At 40.1% G+C, this 23,614-nt stretch overlaps 1 protein-coding gene across 10 annotated transcripts in view; it reads right to left on the reverse strand.

Moving 5' to 3' along the window:
* Positions 1 to 7,794: 7,794 nt before the first annotated feature.
* The window catches only part of LOC109985579 (potassium voltage-gated channel subfamily KQT member 2), a 28,254-nt gene continuing 12,434 nt past the window's right edge, over positions 7,795 to 23,614 (reverse strand). Inside the window, exons 5-19 of one of the 10 annotated variants that reach the window (XM_065961129.1) lie at positions 22,426 to 22,551; positions 22,201 to 22,311; positions 20,726 to 20,821; positions 19,971 to 20,065; positions 18,812 to 18,871; positions 18,164 to 18,193; positions 17,430 to 17,483; positions 16,387 to 16,592; positions 15,268 to 15,315; positions 14,986 to 15,003; positions 14,103 to 14,208; positions 13,164 to 13,295; positions 12,490 to 12,558; positions 11,098 to 11,191; positions 7,795 to 10,407 (exon numbers count right to left, since the gene is read on the reverse strand). In XM_065961129.1, coding sequence (XP_065817201.1) covers positions 9,553 to 10,407; positions 11,098 to 11,191; positions 12,490 to 12,558; positions 13,164 to 13,295; positions 14,103 to 14,208; positions 14,986 to 15,003; positions 15,268 to 15,315; positions 16,387 to 16,592; positions 17,430 to 17,483; positions 18,164 to 18,193; positions 18,812 to 18,871; positions 19,971 to 20,065; positions 20,726 to 20,821; positions 22,201 to 22,311; positions 22,426 to 22,551 — 2,100 coding nt within the window. In that variant the 3' untranslated portion in view covers positions 7,795 to 9,552. The remainder of the gene's footprint in view (positions 10,408 to 11,097; positions 11,192 to 12,489; positions 12,559 to 13,163; positions 13,296 to 14,102; positions 14,209 to 14,985; positions 15,004 to 15,267; positions 15,316 to 16,386; positions 16,593 to 17,429; positions 17,484 to 18,163; positions 18,194 to 18,811; positions 18,872 to 19,970; positions 20,066 to 20,725; positions 20,822 to 22,200; positions 22,312 to 22,425; positions 22,552 to 23,614) is intronic. The other 9 variants (XM_065961130.1, XM_065961132.1, XM_065961131.1 and 6 more) reach the window with 9 other exon arrangements.

Genomic DNA, 23,614 nt, shown 5'->3' on the forward strand with positions numbered 1-23,614 from the left:
TAAGCAATGTAAACCCGCTGCACACTTCAGCTTCTTCCCTCAGACTGCAGCACAAAGATGTGAGCTCAAAATGTTCATTTCAACTCCTCTAATGAACATGAAATTAGCGGAACACTTGTGCTTCAAATGTGCGTTGGTTGCATTGTTTCTGTGTCTGCTTGCTTTTCGATTATTATTTGTTTGCTTAGAGTTCAATTATTCATTGTTTGTTTCGCTGAGAGGGATTTATTGGGCAACTCTGAGCAACTTTAATAAACTCTATAACTCTTCCTATTGTTTGGCTTATTTCTGTTATATCTCCATTCATTTAAACTGAGGCAAGCGAGTGTGAATCTTGTATTGAGAGGAAAAAGAGTGGCAGTGGAAAGAGTGTAGAGGTATTAGAAGTTATATTTTTAAAAGTAGTCAATGTTACAACATAACAATAAACCAGATGTTTCTATCCTTTCTTGATGTTAGATTTTATAGAAGTCAATAAAATGAAGTCACAGAGCAGAAAGTAAAAGAGGAAGTCCAGCTAGTGAGGCTCAAATAAACCAACAGAGTATTCAGTATCAGGTTGTTATTCATAATCTAAATCAGCATCTATGACCAATCTTTAATTCATGAAACGTTCCGGAAATTTCAGCCAGGCATGAACAGCTGCTCTCAGTTACTATGAAACCAAGATCTGTCAACTTCAATTACTGGTTTTAATGTTAAAAGTAACTCGTAGTAAGAGCCTCTGTCCCTGTTCATTAAATGACAAGATCTAAAGGGGGGACATGTTTAATTTAGGCCCTAAAAGTTAAAGCAGCCAGAAACTGTAAAACTGCAAAAACTGACCTCAGAAATTCAACACCTTAAAGGAAAAATGTGCAACTTTTTGATCCAGTAGATGTCACCCTTGAGCACCAGCATGAACTCAAAACAACCTGCTTTTTGGAGATACTTCTGCCCCACCAAAGTCTCCGCTCTCGTCCAGCGACACACCTCCAAACCCCCTCCACTCGAGTTTGCATGCAGCAGACAAAATTGTCCTTCCCTGATGTAAACATGGCTCTCACAACAAAACAGCCAGCGGGACTCGAGCTTCTCACTCATTTTTAACAAGTCGTGACTCAGAGACATTTACACAGGATATACTGGATTTCTGCTGAAAAAAATGCCCACATACTTACTTTAAAGTTAATAAATTATACATTTAGATTATCAATTTTGTGAATCAAATCAATTTAAAACTACAAGCATGTTTTCCATATTTGATGGTATAAATGTTTCTTATGAATAACTCATATTCTCAGACAGGTTTAGGATTACTCGTGTGAAGCTTCTTTTTTTATTTGAAGGGATTTCAGTCAGGGCTCTTCTCTGTTGTATTTCTGAAGTTGTTTACTGAGAAGTGAAAGCTTTTCTTGGTTTCCTTGAACTCAGGAAGGAAACTTCACTGGCTCACAAAGGAGGAGCAGATTAAATAAAAAGCTTACAAAACGTTTTATAAATGCTCTTGCCTTGTCATAGATCACAGACGAGGGATTCGCTAACATCCTGTAAACCCACGTCACTCCTCAAAGATTGTCAATTCTGTATTCAAAGGAAATCTTCTGTGGGCGAGTCAAGGACTATTTATTTATCAGGGTCTGCAGTCATTTTTTCAATTTCAGCCTCCCACCTTCCTCTTCCGTGCAACCCTCCTTTTGTATTAATCCCACAGAAGCGGCCCTGGCGTTATGAATACCATTAAAGACACTAAAAGCTTGTAAATATATCATCGTGAAATAGACATGTAGGGATACTTTATATAGCAGTAATGCATACTGTGTCTGCATGAGCAATGAAAACATCAAAATCTAAAGTATGGTATAGTAGGCCTAGAATCCAACTATTGTTCTCTGGTCGTTCAGAAATTATTTTTTCCATTTCTCCCTCATTAGCATTGTTTTTCCAGTTTTTTCTGCAGCCTAATCTTGCTCCTGTAGGCTTAAAGAAAACAAAGAAATGAGTCACCTTCAGACACAAAGTGTTTTTGGACTGATTAGATATGTCACAGCTCAGGTAAGGTATTGACAGCAGAGAAAAGGAGCCAAATACAAACACTTGTGGTGCAGGTATATTTCAATGAGTAGATTTACATTTCCCAACATGAAGGTAGTCCAAAGTGGCAAAATAATCCAACAAGGGGAAGTCCGACAGGCCAGTCACAGATCATTAATGTCTTCAAACTCACAGTGATGCAGGAGAGGGAGGAGGCTGACATTTAAACTGTGGAGCTGATTGAGGTAACAAGTCACAGGTGTGCTGGGCGGAGCTTTATCAGGTGACTGACAAATGGTAGGAGAGTATGGCGCTATCTGGTGGACAGGGGTGGAATTACACCACCTGCAGAGTTATAATAACAAGATAGGTCTGAAGAAGAGTGGAAGTGAGACATGGTTTAATTTATGTTGAATGCATCATAATTTTTACATTTAATAATATATTGTGATCATTATTGAGATATTTTGTTGTATATCTAGTTTAGATGAAGTTTTGTTTGAAACACAGTATTTTTAGTAAATTGAACATTTGATTCTTGCTTTAAAACAAGACAAAACAAAAAAGAGGAAATTTTAGATTTGTAACAGGTGGTCCAGTTTTTGTTTTGCAGTAATTTTTTTCCCAGTTAAATATCGATTCAGCGACATCCTGAGATCGAATATTTCCGTTGTAATAACGCCCCTCTCCAGTGGGGGCACTGTGGGTGTTGCCTTACTTCCACATACTGTACTTTTATGTTTTATTCTTTGTTTATTAAAGAATGATGCAACAATAAAATACATTTTTGAGTCAGTTTGTTCTAACCAAAACAAACAATGCACACATAATTATTTAACAAATAACAGAAGGTATGTTGATGAGTCATCTATGCGTATTATTAAATCAATATGTAAGCACATTGATCAATATTGAATTGAATCATGACTCAAAAAATGGAATTCGAATTAAATTGTGAAGTTGTGGAAAATACCCAGCTCTGCACAGAAGTGTTTTTATTTCATGGGTAATTTTGATAAATCTGCAGCACATAATCCATCAGTGCATTTTGTTTATGTAATCACAGCATGGCTTTGGTTATGTTACCTGTTTCAAGCTCATGCAATCTCAGTTTATACTGTATGAGACTAATTAGAAAAATTACTACATATACAGTAATCTAATTGGTTACTTTTTCTAAATGTTGTCACATGCAAACACACAAACAGACTTAGTACTGTACTGTCTAATATCTAGTATATGAAGCTAATTCCTCCTGTGAGGTCAAAGACATTAATAAAATTACACTATCCTCATGTCCATCTGATGAATGGATGAGTAGACTTCCTTCCAGCAGGAGCCCGGAGGGAATCAACATCAATCCATTTCAGTAATTGTCTGATGATAAATGATAAGCTTTGTGCACTCAATAGGATTAGTGGGGTGACTTTCTACAGGAGGAACCAATAAATAGATTTGTCCAGGTTTTCTCATAACGCTGACCCAGAATTTGAATATAGCGATCCTCATTTCACATCACTTTTCCTCGTTAAAGATTTGTTTTAGCTTTCATGCTTTTACATGTTTTTTATTTTTCTTTCATCATTAAGTCTAGATTCTAAGATTGTAAATAGACTTTTCTAGTCTTCTGACTACTCAAAGCACTTTCACACAACATTTCATACCTACAAATTCACACACTGATCGCAGAAGCTGCATGTAAAGTGTCCATCAGTATATTTACTAATTACGTTCATACACATTCACACACTGCTGACGAAGCAGCAGGAGCAACTTGGGGTTAAGTGTCACATAACTGCAGGAGCTGGTCTGCGATCTTCCCGTTGAGAGATGACTGACTCTACCAAATGAGCCACAGCCGCCCAAAGGGAGAATAAATAATAACGTATCATATATATCGTAATACCGAATTATAGTTGATTACAAAGATTACAAAGGAAATGAGTACAAACAAGAAAAATAACCAACAGTCGCCGTCTTCACCGAGGTACTCTCTGAAACTGCAATATCTCAACATGGTCCAAACTTGGGTTGCTTTATCTGAAAGAAAAAGAAGGTAGCCATATCCCCCGGCTGTGTGTGTTTAATTCAATTAACTAAAATGAAGGACATCTCTTATCCAAACCTCTTGGGAGGGGGGGAAGATGATTCTGAACAAAGTAATATCAGACGTCTAGCCAATAGGGTCAAGAGAGGCCACCAGGACTGCTTTCATTTTAGTTTGGCTCAGGGACCTCACCTCTAGGATTAATTCAAAGAGTGCTGGGATTGCAGTTTGATAAAATCTTTATCTTTATCTTTAGGCATCTGGAAATTTTAGTAGTAAAAAAGCAGGTATACGATATCAAAGATCAGGGGAAGCAGAGCTGGATTTTTCTGGCACAACTTTAACGACTACCAAGGTGCATGAAGAGTGAAAGGCTTGAAGAGGTCAAAAAGCTCCAGCAACACTATGAAGTTATGAAGATCAACTTTGTTAACAAATTAGACCGACGTGTTGCGGCTTCAGCCTTCATTTGTGTCACGAACCTTCATATTACAAGTGTTGATGGAGCTTTTTGACCTCTAAAATGACAGACTTGTCAGGCATCCAGGCAAACTCCCAGAAAAAATAAACCTTTATGACAATAAAAAAACGAGACAAAAGAAAGAGTCTGAATTACATCACTGGCGCCACACACAACCATGGGACAATCAGGTAAGTGCAGCTCTAACATTATGTATTGGTTGTGAGAGTCAGAATCAGAGGGGGAAGCTGAAGCCTCGACATCATTTCAGAAACCATAAGGGGAAATCCACAAAATAAAAGATTCACCAATCCATTGATAAAACTCAAAATCCAAAGGGAAAAAAAAATCAAAGTTCTTCAAGGGAAAAAACACAAGAACCACAAAGAAAATCAACTTGGACCTTGAGAAGCAGCTTTAGATTGAATATATGATGAACTGTCAAGGAAGGGAACACATAAAGACACTGAATAAACTTGGGGTGATTGGACACATGTGAAACTGGTGACAGCAATCAAAGTGAAGGGAGATAAAAGGGGAGGAAGCAAGCTGTAGTCCACATGTGGGAGGGTATATTTGAAAAAGTTGTTTTTTCTTTTCTTACACGCAAATTGTGTTTAGGTCACTGCAAACACACTTTTTGGAAAATTCCTTCCAGTGTGATGATTTTCAGAAACTCCATTTAAAGTGTTAATGTGTAAACGGGGGAAAACTGAGTTCTGGGCGATGTAAGTCAGTCTCTCCAAACATTCCTTTATCTACATCCTCAAAGATGGAGCATCCACTCTTATTCTGGTGCAATTAGCTCTCCTTGCCTGAGAAAGTCCAGAAGTTTCACATGTTTCTGTCCTGATATGTTCCAAGCACACAGAGCTTGACATTTAAAAGGTTTAAGTTTTAACCACGTCTGACAGACACGTGTAATTAATCTAAATTATGATATATGTTCCCCAATGTTATTCACACAACCATTTATCCCCATCTCTGTCATGATTATGGACCTGTCTCTGTGTGTTTATGTGTGTTACAGACAGAGAACGGAAGGTCAACTGTGTTTGCCCTTGGTGTCCATCGATAGCATTTTGCCAATGTTAACTAACAATATATATAAATAAAATGTTTACATGCAGACGACAAAGGCAGCCCTATACACAAACACAGCTGCTGCCAAGGACACAGAGTCATTTCATGCTCTCAGAAAAGTCATTTAAAAGCAAACAACAGCTTTACATTTGATCTCGTCTTATTTGAAGAAACAGCATGAAGGTACTCGTACATTCAGTACAACTCAGAAGGCGTCAGAGACATTTGTTCTTCTAAAGAGATGAAAAGAAAAATGCAAATGTGCACGATGAGGCCGCTGGGTGAGCTGCTTTTTTATTGCATTCCTGTCAGTGCACTCAGTGGTGAAACATGTTAGCACACATACCATTACCAAATGCATACAGTCCATTTGTTTTTGGGCCTCTCTTCCGACAGCTCCCTCGTAACAGTCAGATCGGTAATGGCTTCATTGATTGTTGGGGTCTTATCATTCATCACCCAAAGGGTCAATGTCCAACCTCTGTCTAATGATGCTGTTTAAACACAAATTTCTCATCTTTGAATACACATCACGTGCAGAAACCCTACAAATAACTCCTGAAAAATGGCGCCACAGAGGACACCCCTTAATAGAGCTAATTCATTTGAGTGTCATGTTAATATTTTCCAGCATAAAATGTGATTCCAGGCAAAACCGTGGGTCTTGAACTTGCATTTTCCAATCTGGCTAGATCATAATTACATGCACGTTTTCACCGCAGCATAGATTCAATTCTCTGCAGGTTGTTTGTCTCACGGTCTGAGCTTTAGGTGGTCAAGACGTTTGCTATTCCCCAGGTGCTGTGGAGAGTAAATAAGCTCTATGTGCTGTGACGCCGTCATCTGACTTTTATTAATGAGCCAATCAATTTCTATTCGTATCACCCTTTCAACTGAAATCCAGGCGTCACAACACAACACTTAACAAATTGGCTGACCTCAGGTTGAGCATGTGCTGTGAAAACGCTCCCTTACTATTTCATTGACATTAGGCTGAGGTGGTAGGTTGTTAAATAAAATGTGTCAGGATACAGCAATGAATAAATCAGCTTTGTGCTGATGTAAAAATGGTTAATAGCTTAATTAATGCTATACAGCCAAATATGCAGCCAAATATGCATGGGCATGCAGACCATTTGTTTGTCGCTTCGCTCAGATTATATATATATATATATAAGGATTATAGTTTGCGTAAGGCAAAAATCTTGACATACAGCTTAATTTAAAAGAGGTGCCCTTTGAGCTTTTTTCTGCAGCTTTTTAGGGGATGCCATTTTTTGAGTGATGCCCAGGATGAAATTATATTTCAAATTTGGTTCTGAAGATCTCCACAATCCAGCAGAGAGCCCTGATCTCAACCACGTCCAACACCAAAGTCCTTTCCAAAGAGCCACAGTTGGTTTGCCGACTTTTCAGTAGACTGAACCCTCATGGTCATTCAGTGGGCTTTTTTTTTTGGGTCCACCTCAGTAGACTGAACATGTCAGGATGGATACTAACTTCCAGGTTTTGTGCAGTATGGTTTGGATGCATCCTACACCCACAATGCTTTGTGAAAGTAAATGTAAAACGTCACTTCACATGCGCCTCCAAATCAAAACAAGCGAGGACATGATGGTGGATGTGGCCGGTTCAGGTAACGTGCCTTTCAAATGTTAAACTGTTAGATTGTTTAACTGAGAAGTTTATTATTGGAGTTGGAGTGTTAATAACCTGAGGCGGGCTAATGACGCCACTCACACACTGAATGAATCAGACAAAGTAGGAACACATATCAGCCTACTGAACAGTAGGTCCTAACAGGATACAGCACGGAGAGAACGAAATGTCTACTGTCAGACTGTGTAGACACTTTGCATCTCGGATGCACCCCTTCAGCTTGAAGACACAGTGAGCTTGTTCTCTCTGACGCTCTTGTGGCCGAATCAAAGAAATTCCCTGCAGCCATGGTTCAAAATGTTTTTTGAAAGCTTCACCAGTAACACTTTTTAAAGAGTTGCCAATTGTAAGGGGGACTCAGATAGACATATAGATAGCTAGATAGATAGATAGCTATGTGAAGCTCTGTATTGCCATCTAGTGCCTCGGGGTCATTATTACACCACTCATCTGATGAACCTGTCACAGTCTTATTTAAAAAACAAAACATCTTAAAGTTCATTGTAAAAAAAATGAGACACCACCTGGTTGATGATTTTCAGTGATGTACAAAGTTTTATTACTGAAGAAGAAGAAGGTGCAGTTACATGATGGTGTTGAACTAAGAGCTACTGTGTCATGTAAAACCCAACACGTCCGTTTCATTTGGCTCGTAGAAAACATGCCAGCAGGGTTTTGTTCTTCTCTCATGGAAAATATGAGTTATGGATCTGGTGTGAACGGTCTACTGATTGATGTTTACTGTGGGGCGATAAAGTTCAAATGTTGTGGTTGTTTCGCTATGACTCAGGGTTAGTTTTTAACAAGAACTGTTCATGCTTCAAATGCCCCTATAGATCCCATGCTTTTAGTATTATCAGTGGCCTGAACATGTAACCCCTAACGACTGCTCCGCGGCCACAGAATCTCCTATATAAGACTTGGAAATGTACTTGCACTTCTCTTTTGAGATATATCTAATGACTGATTTGATTACTTAAAAAACAATGGAGTCGGGTGTGAAAAAGGCCATCATCATGTTTCTAAAGAATGGTTCTTGATTGCCTTGCTTGCTTTTATTGCATTTCCTCATTTAGTGCAGGACTGACAAAGCAGCAGATATTTCTAAATGACTGAACTATGCATCGCAGGCCGAATACCTTTTGTTCCCGATTATCAAGTGTTGCACGATTTGCTCAATACAACGTGAACATTTCCTGTTTTTGTGATCTTAAAAAAAATGAGCTCGTCTCCATCGCAGCCCATATTGTTTCCATAGTAATCATTTGAGTCTGTAATAAAGTAAACATAATTTATGGACAGAAAGTAAAGCCACTGAAATGAGTGGGCTCTGTCTGCATATACATAATCAGATTTCAAGCAAAGCCGTATAAAGAAATGAACGTATTGTAGCTTGAAAACATTCATGCACGCATCTTTTTCATATTTTATTCAACGCCCTGTCTGTCTGTAGAGAAAGAAAACACTTGTGGGATTTTTGTCTGGTTTTGTAGCCTGAATCACAAAGTCCTTAAAATCAACAGTTTAACATGCCATGCAGCAGGTTCACTGCTTTGTTAATTTTGAGGGGAGTTTTTCTGTCGTATCCAGTGAAACAAAATGCTGATTTTTTATTATTCCTGGAAGGCAAGCGTGACTTTTTTATTATTCTGCAAGAATCTAATTGATTATCAAAGCTACGGTTTTGGCATCATAACACCTCAAGTCATTCAAAGGTAAAGAAGTTAACAAGACACTATGCTAACCACGTGAGAGGACTTTAACAGTTCTGCATGGCTAACTCTCTTTTTTTATTGTATTTTAAGTGGTCAGTGTGTAACAGAAGAAGTGTTGAAATGCACTCGGGTGATTTTCCCATACACAAAGTATAAGTCAAATGCTAATTGAAAGTGTCATAAATAATTTTCTCACACTCTTGTGTTCCTTTCTTCACGACTTAATGCAACAAAACTGTTTACTTAGTAATAAAGAAATGTTCCTAAAAAGCCATTTTCTATGAAATCAAGACATTGATGGATACAGTGCAAATCAATATAAAGCATCTCCTGTAAAGTGTCACATCACAAACAATAAAAGGTGACAAAGGACAACCCCCTTTGTTTTTTGAGGACATATTTGTACCATCTTCAGTTATAAACAGCTATTCATGACCATTCATTTCTCCTTAAATGGTCTGGTATAGCGTCGTCCGCAAAAACAGTCAGTTGGCTACGAGGTCTTCTCTCCTGACCTGAAGCGTTGGTCTCTTTCAGCGTGAGCCTCTCACCAAGGCAGAGCAGTCCTCCCTGACCTACTTCAGCCCCGGCCACGCCCTCTCTCCACCTGACACCTCCCCGGTAAAGGACAGAGGGGAGGGAGCGTACAGGTCAGAGTCTGTGTCTGATTCCCCCTCCGCTATGAAGGGTCTGACCCTGGCACAGAGTGCAGGTCCGGCTGCCGCCTCAGTCCCCGCTGCGGCTCCACCTCCTGACCCCGCAAAGAACGAGGGCCCAAAGAAGTCCTCCTTGGCCTGCGAGATGCTGAAGCCGCTGAAGGAGCGCTCTAGCTCCTCGTGGTCGACAGACGGGATGGACAGAGACGTGTCGCTCTCCACAGCGGTGGCATCCTGCTGACACCTCTGCCTTCTGTGGCGCCTCCTGCTCTGGGAGCTCTCTCTGCCACTGCCGCCCTGACCGGAGGAGGATCGGTCGTGTACCGGAGCAGGCGGAGGGGGTAGGCGGAACAGGGTGGGCGAATGATCGCCGTTGCCACCGACTGGTGATGGGGTGTTGGCCACGCTGCTGTTCCAGGCAGGCTGGCTGAGGGGGTGCTGCAGCTGGTGCTGCCAGGAGGTAGAGGGCCGGCTGTGGCTGCCAGAAGGAGTACCCACTGAAATCACCACAGACCGACCCAGCAAAGGATCTCTCTTTTCCAACGACCCATCAGAGCATGGGACATCTGCAGGTGAGCATGTCTTCACCTCCTTTTCTTGCTTCACCTCCTCTTTATCCTCCTTTTCTAGCTTGCTCTCCTCGGGGCTGTGGTAAGGCGGAGCTGGATACGGCTCTTTGGAGTTGAAAAAGGCCTCTGTTTCTGAGCGAGGGATGCCCATACGCTGCACATACACGTTGACCAGAAAGTCGAGTTTCCTGTCCATACAGATCACCTGCAGGGAGGAAGCTAGAATTACCGTCTGTGCAAGGAGCACTTCACTTCCAACATATTTGTCTCCAAAAGAATCACAGCGTTAACTTTGAGCTAGAATGGAGAATACAATCTGTGTCTTTCTCTGCAACTCTGCAGAGCGTGTGGTTATTAATAGACCTTTTCCAATTGGTTCTCCCAGACAGAAAGAATAAAAGTTAACCTGATGTAATAAAATCTCAGGAATTAATGAGATATCACATTCACAAGAATGGGACGTACAGTACAGGACATTAATCTTTGACCACCAAGTTTTAATCAAATGATCCTAGAGTTCAAGTAGACTCAAGGATGAAAATCAAACATTGATAAAATGTGTATTCTCATCTGGTGTTCCTGGGATAGAGTACACAAGATCTGGACAGGAATAAGAAAGAAAGAAATTGTGATGTTACTTTAAAGTTGATATTCAAGCTTTAAAGAAAATCCCCCACTTTGTATCCAATTAGATATTTGAGTAAACTGTGTTAAAGCAGAATAACTTGTTAAAGATTCAAGTGATCTTTGTCTTTCACCACTGGTAAGTAAACTATTCAGAATCCAGTCAAACTGGACGTTTGTGAAGGATTTAAAGATATTCCCTCAGCAGAAATATAAAATAACAGTCATGCGATTTATAGAACTTCTATCGACCTTTAACGAACATCCTTACCTGCTTTTCGACTTTGACCAGACGTCCCATCATGCTCGGGTCCTCCGCCGCATCTCCTTCAGGTTTAGGACCTTTACCAACTATCTGGTCAACTCTAGTATTTGAGGAAATTAATATCTGGAATTAAAACACACTCTAGGATTTTGATGAAATTTAGAAAAGCTCATGATGCCATTAAGTGAATTACTGGAAATGTGGTGAAGATGACACTTATGTTGATGACACAACAGTCCGTTTTGAATGAATGAATGAATGACGGTGTAACACTCGAGCATTTCTACAGGAAGTATTGATTCCAGGTGAAAGATGTGAACGCATGCTTTATGAAGTCAGGCAGCTTTAATCAAACAACAGAGGGCACATCTCTTCTCGGGCAACAATGCAACACTTGCATGCTTTAGTTGTGCTTCATGCTTCATTTCCATTGCATCCTACGGGGGGAACTCTCCCTCTGTCTCTCCAGTATGAGAGCAAGCAAATATGACTGTTTAACCCCTGTTGAGTCAGACCCGATGAAGGCTCATTATAACGGCATGAACGATTTCTCACTTTTATTTCTTCTTGTCTTGTGTTAAAAAAGCGATAAAAGCACTGAAGTTACTGAACAACAGCCTCAAAATGTTGCACATTGTGTTTCTTGAACTCAAAATCATTAACCCTTTCACTCATGTTTATTATGATATCACAACATAGGTTTTCATGTGGAAACAAACAAGTATGGTGCAAATATTTTCTCCAACATATTTTCTAATAAAGGTGCTTTTGTCCACCAAAGTCGACACTGGTAATCGATAAGTTATCAACTGTACAATGAAATCTGAAAATCTGAAGACCACTTCAGAGCACTGTTTCATGAGACTATTGAATGGCATAACCTGGCTGCAAGCCAAAAATGCAGAATATATTCTTTGATACACCATTGGATGCATTTTTAGCTGACGTAAAAAATGCTAATTTAGCAATACAGCATGCATTGTTAATTAAAATGAGTGACATCTAAATGAAAGTATCTGATATTTTTTTGGGCCTTATTTTAATTTGATAATTTCCTGATTTTCTAAATAACAACAACAAAAAGAGATAGGAGATACTTTTTTTTTTTTTTTTTGCAGGTCCTCCACCTTGTGGTAGGGACATGGTACTGCAACATGTAGGGTTCAAAATGTCTTCCAAATATCTACAGGGGACGCCATGCATGAGAGAGTTATGATGACATTATATCAGTGTGATTGATCCAGTTTAATGAGGCAGGTCAAGGGGCTTGAGCTCAAAAGGGGTTCCTTCAATCCAAATAAAAAGGTAGCATGTAACGTCTATAATATATCTACTGTGTCATAAGGAGCATAATGCTGGTAAAAGAGAGCATCTAGAGGTGCAGTCTATTAACCTAACCTAGGACCTTCAGTGGACTTCTTATGGCGAGGTGTTGATGGGGGAGGGGGCCCCACAATCATATCTATCCTGGCAAGGCACACAGAGACGATATGAGTGCAATGCAAAATGAAGCAACGAGGGAAGAACATCAGCTATGGAGAACAAGTTTCAATATATTCCACAAACACACACACACACACACAAGACATACGGAGCGTCTGACTTGCTTCATGGATGAAAAGTGCATTATTTCTCTGTTGGAATATATTTATTCTGCATGTCAGACCTCGAGGGGATTCAAATGTTGGGAGCTAATTTGTGAAAAGTTAAACTGACTTGTTGAAGACAAGGTGAGTTATACAGCAATGGTATATATAAAACGCATGAATTAAGAAATTAGTCAAATCTTAAAGGTAAAAGATTTAAAGAGCTGAATACAACACATGGAGTTGGACAAATGAAACAGGCAAATCAATGACTTGAGTGTCACAACATGTGTGTATCCACAAACTAAATCACATCATGACTTTTATTCTAACTGTACAGATGAACAGAACGCACTCTTAAAATGCTTCAATGTATACAACATATCAATACTGATATTTAGGCTCTAAGACGTTAGGTTTATCACTGAGTGTGGCTCAGGTTTAAATTTAAAAAAAAAACATACAGTACAGTGAACGTGCACTTGCCTGGACTGCAGGTTCTTAATGCGAGACAGCATGTCCAGGTGACCTGCAGAGTATTGCTCTATCACATCCATGACGTCGTAAGGCCGCAGGCTCTCTTTGAATCTCCTCTTTGACACCAGAAACCTCATGATGCTGAGGAAAGGAGAAGGTATTTTTACATGTGAAACAAAGGCAACATGACACAGAGACAGTTCTGTGTTTACAATGTGGACATAGGTTTGATAGAGTTCTATTTATAAGCTATGTGTTTGCCATTTTCTGAAAACCCCAACAACCAAAAAAAAGTTACTATATTAGGAGGAGAGGGTTCATATGCATTGCTAAGCCTCTATACTTTTTTAAATGCCACCATTAAAGTGGTAAAAATAGGAACAATCAAGAAAGTATTCTTCTTATTTTGACTGCTTAACCACATCCCCAGTTTGGGTCAGAACTTCATTGAGATCAAATCAAAGTTCTTCATCACAGCTCCTCCAATTCCTTCTATAGCCGTGGGTTTTCGCTTCTACATATACTGAAGCCACCGCTCCCCAGGCAACCTGATACTTACCTGCTTGTGGTAACCAGGCCTGAAAGGTTTGGTTCCTTCAGCACCAGTGTCCACCTAAATATTCTTAAATTGCTGTGCATGGTTGTGAACCCAACTAAATCTAGCTAATTTAATTTCACCTCCATTACAAGCTGCAGGTTCCTCCTTCCCAGGGTCCCTTGACCCCTGATGATGGTGGGCCCACTTTTTTTTATCAGATTGTATGACTGCTAATGTTGCTTACTTGTATTAGCCATTGTTGTATGTTCCTATCTCAGCAAATAAGTCGACAATGAGGCATTATTGATAGCAGTGAAACATAGCTAGCATAAGAAGTTCATGCCCTTTTTTGTCTCCATAGGTGAAGTATTGCAGAGCTATAAAATACAGGTATTGAATCAAAGCCTTACCAGATCGCCCTTATTGTAACCTTCAAGCCTGGTGGTAATTCTTGAGTGAGAAAGTCGCAGTGGCAGTTCTTATCATCACCAATTTCCTCTCCTGGGAGGCTGGCCTCTACAGAACAAAGACAAGGACACTCTTAAAGAATATTTCATTTTTGCGCATGACGAACAGGGTCTGCAACAGAAGCAATGCGGAGCTCTTGCTTTTAGCTTTAAAAGGTGCAAAAATTCAATTACCAAGTTGGTTTCAAGCCAGTTAGCCAGTTTGTGAGCGTAGTGAGCGGGCTTTGTGGAAAAACATATGGAACAAGGACTTGGTGCAGAATTGAAGGATAGTGTTGATGGGACACAGCTTTACCTGAACCGTTTAGAATAAGTGGTCTCTTCCCACCACCAATGACACTCTAGATCAGTACTGTAAGTTACAGTTTAAGCATAGCCAGAAGACTTTTCTATGGGATTCGAGCATATTGCCTACAGGCATTGAGGTCATGTATCACTGCTACTCAGAATCTGGTGGGGAAAGTGAGGTCTCTTCATGCAGCCTAAAGCAGGTCTTTGGTGCATTTTGTCTCTGGGTTGATTTGGATTCTCTTGGCACCACTTGACTTGAACCCCTTATTAACTTTAACTATCCCTGATTAAAGGCATTCTTTACAACCCTGATAAATACTTAAACCATTACATGCTTAGCTAGTGTCATGCTTTAATCTTTCGCCATCATCAGAGGGGGGAACTCATAGAAGGAAAAAAAATCAAAAAAGGGTTCATGTCAAGTGAACAAATCTCAGCAGATTTCAGCATGCAGGGATCTCAGACCAGTCACTTGTCTTTTGAAAATTTCCCTCCCCCCACAAAAGCCAACCAACAAAATATCCCAATGTCTTACTTATTAAACCTTCAATTGCTGCAAAGAGAGAGAAAGGAGAGACATGGGAGAAGATTTGTTATGGATCCTAGCAGGATGACTGCGGCAGACAAATCATTTCCAAACATGGGAACTTGTGGATAATGTTGTCATGTTTGAAAGGCCTGGTATCTCCTCTCTTACACCTACACTTAACAAGCTGCATATCGTAAAAACTTTAACACGTATGGTAAAACACAGTCTAGACAACACTGTACAATATTCAAATCTAAATTAAAGACATGTCATGATGACTTGTCTAACCTGGAGAACTCTTCAGTCCAAAGTCTTCCTCCTGCATTTCAATCAGCACTTTAACATGCCATGAGGCGGAAGAAGAAAAACAACTAATGAGAACTGGTTCAAACTGTTGAACGAAAATGCAAAGAAATGGAGAAAGAGAAGAAGTATAGTTGTTGATAGTGATACAGTGGCCTGGATGACATATGGATGCAGCTGGGCTGAACACTATCATACAAACCAATGGTTGTCACAGTGAAGACTTTTTTTGTCTTCAGTGTGTCGTGAAAATCTCTGACTTTGTTTCAAGATAAGTTACAACATATAGCTCTACTAACAAACAGTTATTTGTGACATTCATGCAAACAGATTAGATATTAAAACAGCATTAGCAAAGGAAACATATATCAACAACATATATCTGCTTGCAGAATCACGGTTAAAAAAAAACATTTCTTGTATTTTCAGCATCCATGGTGTCATGGGTGAAAAGCCTTTGTCATTTATGTGACTATCAAAATTTAAAATACCTTTTGTGAGCATACAGGCAGTTACTGTTAGACATGCTGCAGTTAGCAAACACTGTAAATGCTTTGATTTAGCAAATCAAAGCAACACTCTGCCAAAGCTAACAAAAGCCATATCATCGCTTAGTCTGTTTACAATTTGGGGTATTTATGATTATGATTTATGATGATTTAGGATGTAACAAGTTAAAGCCACTAGTTACCAATACGTTAACTAGCTAGTCACTAGTGAGTTAGCTAACTCACGAGTGAGTGTTAAGCTGCTAATAGGTGGATTTTAAGCTAATTGTCTGGATCATAGCTTCATATTAACCATAAAGCCTTGAGAGGATTTGATCTTCTTATTTAACTCTCGGTAATAAAGTAAACAGACGTCTTTCATCTTAATTAGGCCTACATGTTTCATGATTGTTTACATGCTGTCTCAGACCATTTGCACCTTACATTGTTTAGTGAGTATAGAAACAAACACAGACCATTTATAATGCAATGAATAATAAGCTAGTAGCTGGCCCTGAAACAAAAGTAGAAGCAATTGGTGCTGTTCTTGAAAAGTCAATAGAATGAATAATTGATGTGGTCTTGTGTCATTCTGTCCTGTGTGGAGTCCCCTCACCCTCTGAGTTTTGCCGTGAGGGGCCGCCTCTGACTTTGAAAGCGTGTTTTGGCGTTCTGTTCTTCTCTGTGAAGCTCCAGCTCTTGGCGACCTTGTTGGGACTTCCCTCAGCCCCGTCCTCCGCCCCTGGAGACTGGGCCTTCCCTTTGACCACGGGAGCCTTGGAGGGACTGGGAAACACCTTGTCCTTCAGACTGGCCTTCCGACTACAGACAGCAGGTAACGAGAAGGGAAATGTAACCAAGTAAAAACAGGTTTGTTACAGCATCATCAAACTGATCAAAATGTATCATCTGTAACTTCATGTCTTTTCCTACTGCTTTGTTGTTTTAAGTGATTTTTTATTTTTTTATTTAGCACTAATATGATATTAAATCTTACCTCAGCAGCAACGCAAAATGGGCAATGTCCTACAGCAGAAGGAGCCATGTCCACATACCAACATAGTGGAGCATTCAGTGGGTCAGGCAAGCAGCAGGAAGCTACAAGCAAGCATGCACGGGAAGCAAAGTGACACTGCAAGTCTCAAAAGGAGGAGCCGTGGTCTCGCTCTATGCAAAAAGTGAACACAAATCATGCAAAATAATTCACCATCATACTGTTTGCTCCGCCTGATTACACGAGAATCGGTCAAAGGAAATGCATTGTTAGGTAGTCAGCAGTATACACCCTGGCCTGCTGAACAGAAGTTTATAAGGGCTGAAGAGGCAAAAAAGGCAGCAAGCAAATTAACAGCATAAAGACATAACGACACAGAAACCATAAATCAACTCTGACAGGGCGCAAAAAAACAGATATATTTGCATTTCATCAGAGGAACAGGTGAAAGCTATGGGCAGATAAGCTGTTGGGTTCAGTAAACAAACATGTCTTGTAGACATTATTGACAGTGCTGCTTGGATAGACTTTGTGAAATGTTGTCTGTTGCCCTTTTCTGGGATTTTGCTATCTGTACTTGTGTTTAAAGAGGGAGCAGAGACAGGAGAGTAAGGAGACACACAGACTTGCAGTGCATGTTGTTAGTTTCTGTGCAGCAACTATACCTAATAGTTCTCGGACAGCACCCGCAAAGTCTGTCTTTGTGTGCATTTTCATTACTGGAGTGGTGGGCAGGAGAGGAGACACAAAAAGATAAAAAAAGCAGTGGGTACAGTCACAGAAACAGCAGTGTGTGCCATACTGTGTGCCAGTAACACTTTATGGTAACCATTACCATGGTCATAGTTATTTGCAACCTTAATGTCTTTAAAAAAAATATGGTTTTCATTTTTAAGTCGGTCATTTCTTGACAAAGTTAAACGAAAGACGCAATTAGCATGTAATGGGATTAGTCACGATAAAGTGTTACTACAATATCATTCATTTCACTTGTTTCTTAAGTCAAAAACAGTGTGATAAATACTCAAGCAAGGCTTTAAAGTGTTCAGAGTCACTTCTTCACAAGGTGGTGCTGAGAGCTAGAGGATCAAAGAACAGCTTATGAGTGAATATTTCATAAAGCTGTGAGTCAGGAGTGAGGCCAAAGTGAGCTGATCTTTGAGCACCATGTGAGCAAATGCAGCAAGACCGTTCTTGAAGGAGGCACCCAACACACAGTCACATCCATGTGTAACATACAGGACATACGCATGATAACGCACACACTCGAACACACGTACAGACATATAAGTGTGCACACACTCCTTCAAGAAGAGTGGCTCAGCAGCAGCTAAGAGCAGAATTGAAGAGAAGCCAAAGGGAGGTGACGATGGATAAAAGAAACATTCAGATCACAGACCTGGGCGAGGTTTCAGTTTGAGACTCCTTCCTGTGAGGACAGAACAAACCGTCTGTTCAACAGTACAAGTCAGTCATGCATCCCACTGTACTGTACGTATATCATGTTCAGCATCCCTCTGTGTTTTTAGGGATAAGTTTGTTTCAAATTCAGATTTACTCGCATTAGAGAGCATGTCTATCGGTAAGGTTGAGCCCCATGGAGGCCATAGTCCTTTCAAGCGGTCGGCCAGGGTGGAAGTCCAACCTGTGGCTCCTTTTCTGCATGCCATTCTCCACTCTCTCTCCTGATTTCATTCTCTATCTACTGTCCTATCCAATAAAGGCAAAACAGCCCAAAAATAAATGGTGAATAAATGATTACAGAGATTTTCTTGTGTGTTTGGTTCTCATGTTTTGTTCTTATTTTGCTTGCATGTCAAAGCACTTTGTAAACATCCCCTTCTTTATCTGTCTACGTCTTATAAAATAAGTGGTGGTCAACAACAATAAAGAGAATCGTGATGTCATTTTCGCTACAAAAGGCAAAAAGCTTCCAGTTACATTAACATTCTTGTCATCATGAGGTGATCATCATCAGCTTATTCATTCTGACTAATGTCTATAAACAGTCATTTGTATGTAGCTGATGGTGTTTGAGATTTGATACCTGAATGACTTTCCCTTCAGATTCCTCAGCAGGTCCAGCTGATTCAGAGGCGGGATGAGTCTGGGAAAAGAAAGAGAGCATCATGTCATTCTGTCGAGTCACTTTCACCCACTCAGTGCTGAAAGGTTACATCTTGCTGCTGGGCATTTTCAAAGCTGATTCCATTTAATTTGGAAGTTATCTATTCTGCAGGTCATTACCTTTTCACCTCAAATTAATCTGGAAAGACAGAACGTTCTTTGTTGCCATTTCCAAACAGACACAGAGTGATCTTCTTCTTCTTCTTCCAGGCACATCATAGAAATCTTTGTTGTGAAAGTCAGCAGCTTTTTTTTTTTTTTTTTTTTGCTGATTCATTCAGCTGAACTGTCATGTAGGTGGTTCATTTGACAAGTAGTTGCTGGCGTAGTTTGTATTTTGAAGAGCATTTCAAAGAGGTTGTGGTGTCGCTGCCAACACCATAGTCATTCACTGTAAACTAACAGAGTGTCACTGTTCACAGCAGGCTGTAGTATCTTATTCAACAAGAAGATGAGGACACGCAGACAGCTCACTTTTCTACTTAGCTTGACAATTTTAAAGACAGATTGCAGAACTTGATATGGGACGACTATGGAGGCTAAGAAAGAGAAGTGATTAAATGACAATGTGCTGATCCATTTTATAAGTCTTACCTAAACTATCAAACTTTCTCATATGTTTCCATGGTAACATCCTGTGTATCCACGGCAACGATAAACATGTTTTGTCCGTCATGGCCGACGCCACTACAAATAGACTGATTATAACTTAAAAATTACAGATTTCTCTGGCTTTGATAACTTTTGGAAATATTTGAGACAATGTAAGTACTCAACAAAAAAAAAATATAACATAGGTTTAGTCCATGTTTAATTAATTTAGATACTTCAGTGTAAAATTATACATATTGTATCTTTAAAGAAATGATCCAAAAATGTATTTTTTTTTATCAAATCGTGTCAAAGATGAAAGAGATAATAAAGATGAAGCTGTCAAAAACGTTTCCTTGCCTGTTTTTAAGTCATGAACACAGGAGAGAATACAAATGAGGCCTTAGAAAATGGATCAATAGAAGCCTCTCAGAACACTGTAGAAACTAGTGTTCATTGAAACAGTGGAATAAGTTGTAATCACTTACCTGTACATGGGAACAGCGACAGTCTGCTCGTAAAAATCCCAAGTGCACAGCAGGTCTGTACGGGACAGGTTGGTGGCATAAAACCTCCAAGCACCCTGGATGGAAAAATAACAATATTGTCAAAATGAAATTACAAAAACAGAGATGATCTCAGTTAAGCTGTTTTCCGGAGGACTGCTCCGGAAATTATCCCGACCTGGCTGTTCACACATGCACCTCACAGCGGGAGACTATCCCTGTCAGATGGGAGGGGGGTAAGAACAATGCGGAAACAGTGGACGAAGTAACAGAGTCCACTATACTATGCTATAACTGAGAATATCTGCCTTTATATCAATGCTACATGTAGTTCAACCGAATGACAATATCAACAAAAGAGCAGAGAACAACATACTGACGAACAGAAAACCTAATGCAGCCATTTAATTATGTCCATGTATGCATTGACTCCAGTCACAGTATATAAACATCAACCCCCCTCCCATTGGCTCAAGGTGAATTCTCCTGATTATATCCTGCTGTGTTCTTACATCAGCCCACTCAGAATTACTGCAGAAAAAATACTAGGGGCTCTGTCAAAAGAATCTCAGGTTGAAGTCAGAGAGAAAAATGTGTCTGTTTGCGTTCACACATACATGTACAGCTCCTCCTGGTAATATCAGGAGTATTTGAGGAGTTTTCTGGAAGTGTGAAAGCCCTATTATATAACAGAATACATACCATGTTGTTATCTACTGTTGACAGATTGTATATACCTGTATGAGGCCTGCTGCAGGGTTACGTCTCTTCTCAAAATGTTTCTGTCGGTGTTGCTCCTGAACTTTGAGGGCAAAGCCAGAACCCAGGATGCCCTGAACAGATAAGCAGATGAAGAGAGACACACAGAGCTCATTTAGTGATCAGGGAGGTTCAGTGACCCCTACAGGTTTAGAGTTGAAACTGCAAGAACAACAGAAAGCCTCATCAAAAACAGAGACACATAAATAAATCCATTATAAAAATCTAGTAAAGACATAATAGCATAGATCTGTACATCTCAAATGTTCTGAGGTAAAAGTGACAGAAAATGCTGATTTCATCTTCATAAATCAGAAGTCAACTCATACAGCATCCAATGTGTGTGATAAACTGAGCAGGTGTTAGCTGCTTACTCAGAGCTTACTGCTTTGTATGAAATCTTGAAATCTTAGATGACACCAAACATTTAACAGCATCTCACAAACACATCAGTGGCTGGAACAAATGCATCAGTGACTGGAAGTACAACATCATGAGATGAGAGCTTTCTGAATGTAAAGCCGCGTTTTGTGGATTTAGAGGAAGCTTTTAGCTTATTTATTTTGTTTGACAGACTCACAGACTCACTTGCTTAGAGTGCTTTCTTTTTCAGAGTTACTATAGCTTCATAAAAACTGGGAACTTATAAGAAGTGCAATGTCTCTAATAGTATAAATACTGCAAATTTTCCCATACAAACAAGTATTTAGAACTTTACTTTTTAGTGAAACATTCACATCACAAAAAACACATCACAGGTTTAGCCACATATTTTGCTAAATACTCTTCCATCTACCATCCTCTCCATCTGTTGCCTGCTCCACTTTTCAGAAAATGTGTGCTCATACAGGCTGTTTGGAGCTGTTCCCTTCATGACATCACAAAGGGCAGTAACCCCTCCCCCAGGTGGGTGACACTCCAACAGCTAGGTGTTTGTTCTGCCCTCTGAGTCTGCCTTCTCACCGTATATAATTGGGAATGGTGCCTTAGCCACATCCCCTTCCAGAGAGGGGCATGTTCAGACACAGATCACTTACATATTTAAAGATACAGACAGAGAAACAGCCTGTTCTGAGCAGGGCTGAAATAGAGGGGTTTATAGACATGATCAAATACAGGATCAGAGTGGATTTAGAGCAAGAACCGTCACAGACATGTTTTGAGGACCTCTGAGACTTAATGAAACTGATTAAAGAGGAGGAGAATATGTCACCTTTGAATTAACAATGCATAGGCTACATTCTCTTTCGGTGTTCAGGGTCCAGCTAAGCTTAATAATGTTAGTAGATCCACAGCGTTGCCAAGCAACAACCCCAGATCAATAATGATTCAACACCATGATGGATGGAGACAGAATTAAGAGAAACAAGACAGCTGGTATTCAGCAGTTTAAGCGTTGTCTTGAGATTACAACACTTGCTTTAAAGTCCAACCGATGTTCGTTCATACTTACAGCAGGAAGTGCAAAGAAGGCGACTCCGATCATGCTGAATGTCGCCGCCAGCAAGCGCCCATTCCAGGTCTTCGGGACCTTATCGCCATAACCAATGGTGGTGAGAGTGATCTATTGGAAAGATGGATCAAAGTCACTACTTGATTTGAGTTGTGTGTTACAGTTTCAAGATATTTTAACCTGGAATTAAGAGGAACTGGATTTTTAACTGCGTGCGTGTCTCACCAGTCCCCACCACAGAGCATCAGCGTAGGTCTCAAACTCGTCGTTCGACTCCTTTTCCACAGAGTAGACCAGAAATGAAGCCAGGATGAGACACAGGAAGCCAATGTACCACGCCGTGATGAGCTCCTGCAGAGAAAACCAATACAATCAGCACCGGGGAATGCAAAGTAATAAAGTGTCATCCAGGAGGCTGCAGACATTGGTGATATAACCCCTGTGAGTTTGTAAAAACGGCCGCTCTGTAATAATATTGGACACGATTGTGTGAGACGGATGGCCTCTGCGGCAAACCAAGTATTTCATAAACATCTTTATTTCCCTCGACTCCACGCCTGCTACACACACCCTCCCGGGCTCCAGCTCACAACATCACACACTGAAACACAGTAGCACATTTCCCTTAGAGTATTAGTGCATGCAAATAATTCTATTTGAAAGCTCATTAAAATCACAGAGAGAAAAATGTTTTTTCCTCAGCATGACTGAATTACTTGGCTGGAAAGTAGCACAAACAAACAGCTGAAACTGTTATTGCTTTAAACCAATATGAACATGAGTCTTTTTTTTTTATTACTTGAAGTCGTTTCTTTAAACTTCTTGGGTCAATTTCTCTCTGAACATTTTGGGAACCTGAGACTTGACAAAACTTAAAACTGAGGCTAGGTTCACACGGCAGGTAAAGGTGACACAAATCAGATTTTCATTGCACTCATATGTGACTCAGATTTGACTTCGGGCCACTGTCATGTGGTCCTAAATAAGATACAGATCAGATATTTTGCACTGTGACCTGAGTTCTTACAGGGAGGTCAGGAGGATCAGTCAGAACCGTCACAGTTCTGCGCTGGCAGGACGTCACTCAGGAGTCACTTACACTCAATGAAAACAAACTGACTGCTGCAATGGAGGTAGTCAGGGGAGGGACAGTTAGGTTTTTGTTTGCGGTGTCAAGATAAAGTGAAGAACCTTAAAGCCAGGTTTAAAGAAGCTATGGGACTCAAACCAGTTGTGGTTGTAATGGGATCACCGGCTCGTTTTTTACAATGAGCTTGACCATATTTTAGGTTTATAAATTGTGCTGTAAGCCCCAGGAGCTGCTTGATAGCTTTGACAACAGACATGATATTGACTTCTTAACAGGTAGGTCAACACACTGCCTTTCAGCTGGTTATAAAAAAGATAACATGTT

This window comes from Labrus bergylta, chromosome 12, assembly GCF_963930695.1.
Source record: "Labrus bergylta chromosome 12, fLabBer1.1, whole genome shotgun sequence".
Classification (NCBI taxonomy): Eukaryota; Metazoa; Chordata; class Actinopteri; order Labriformes; family Labridae; genus Labrus; species Labrus bergylta.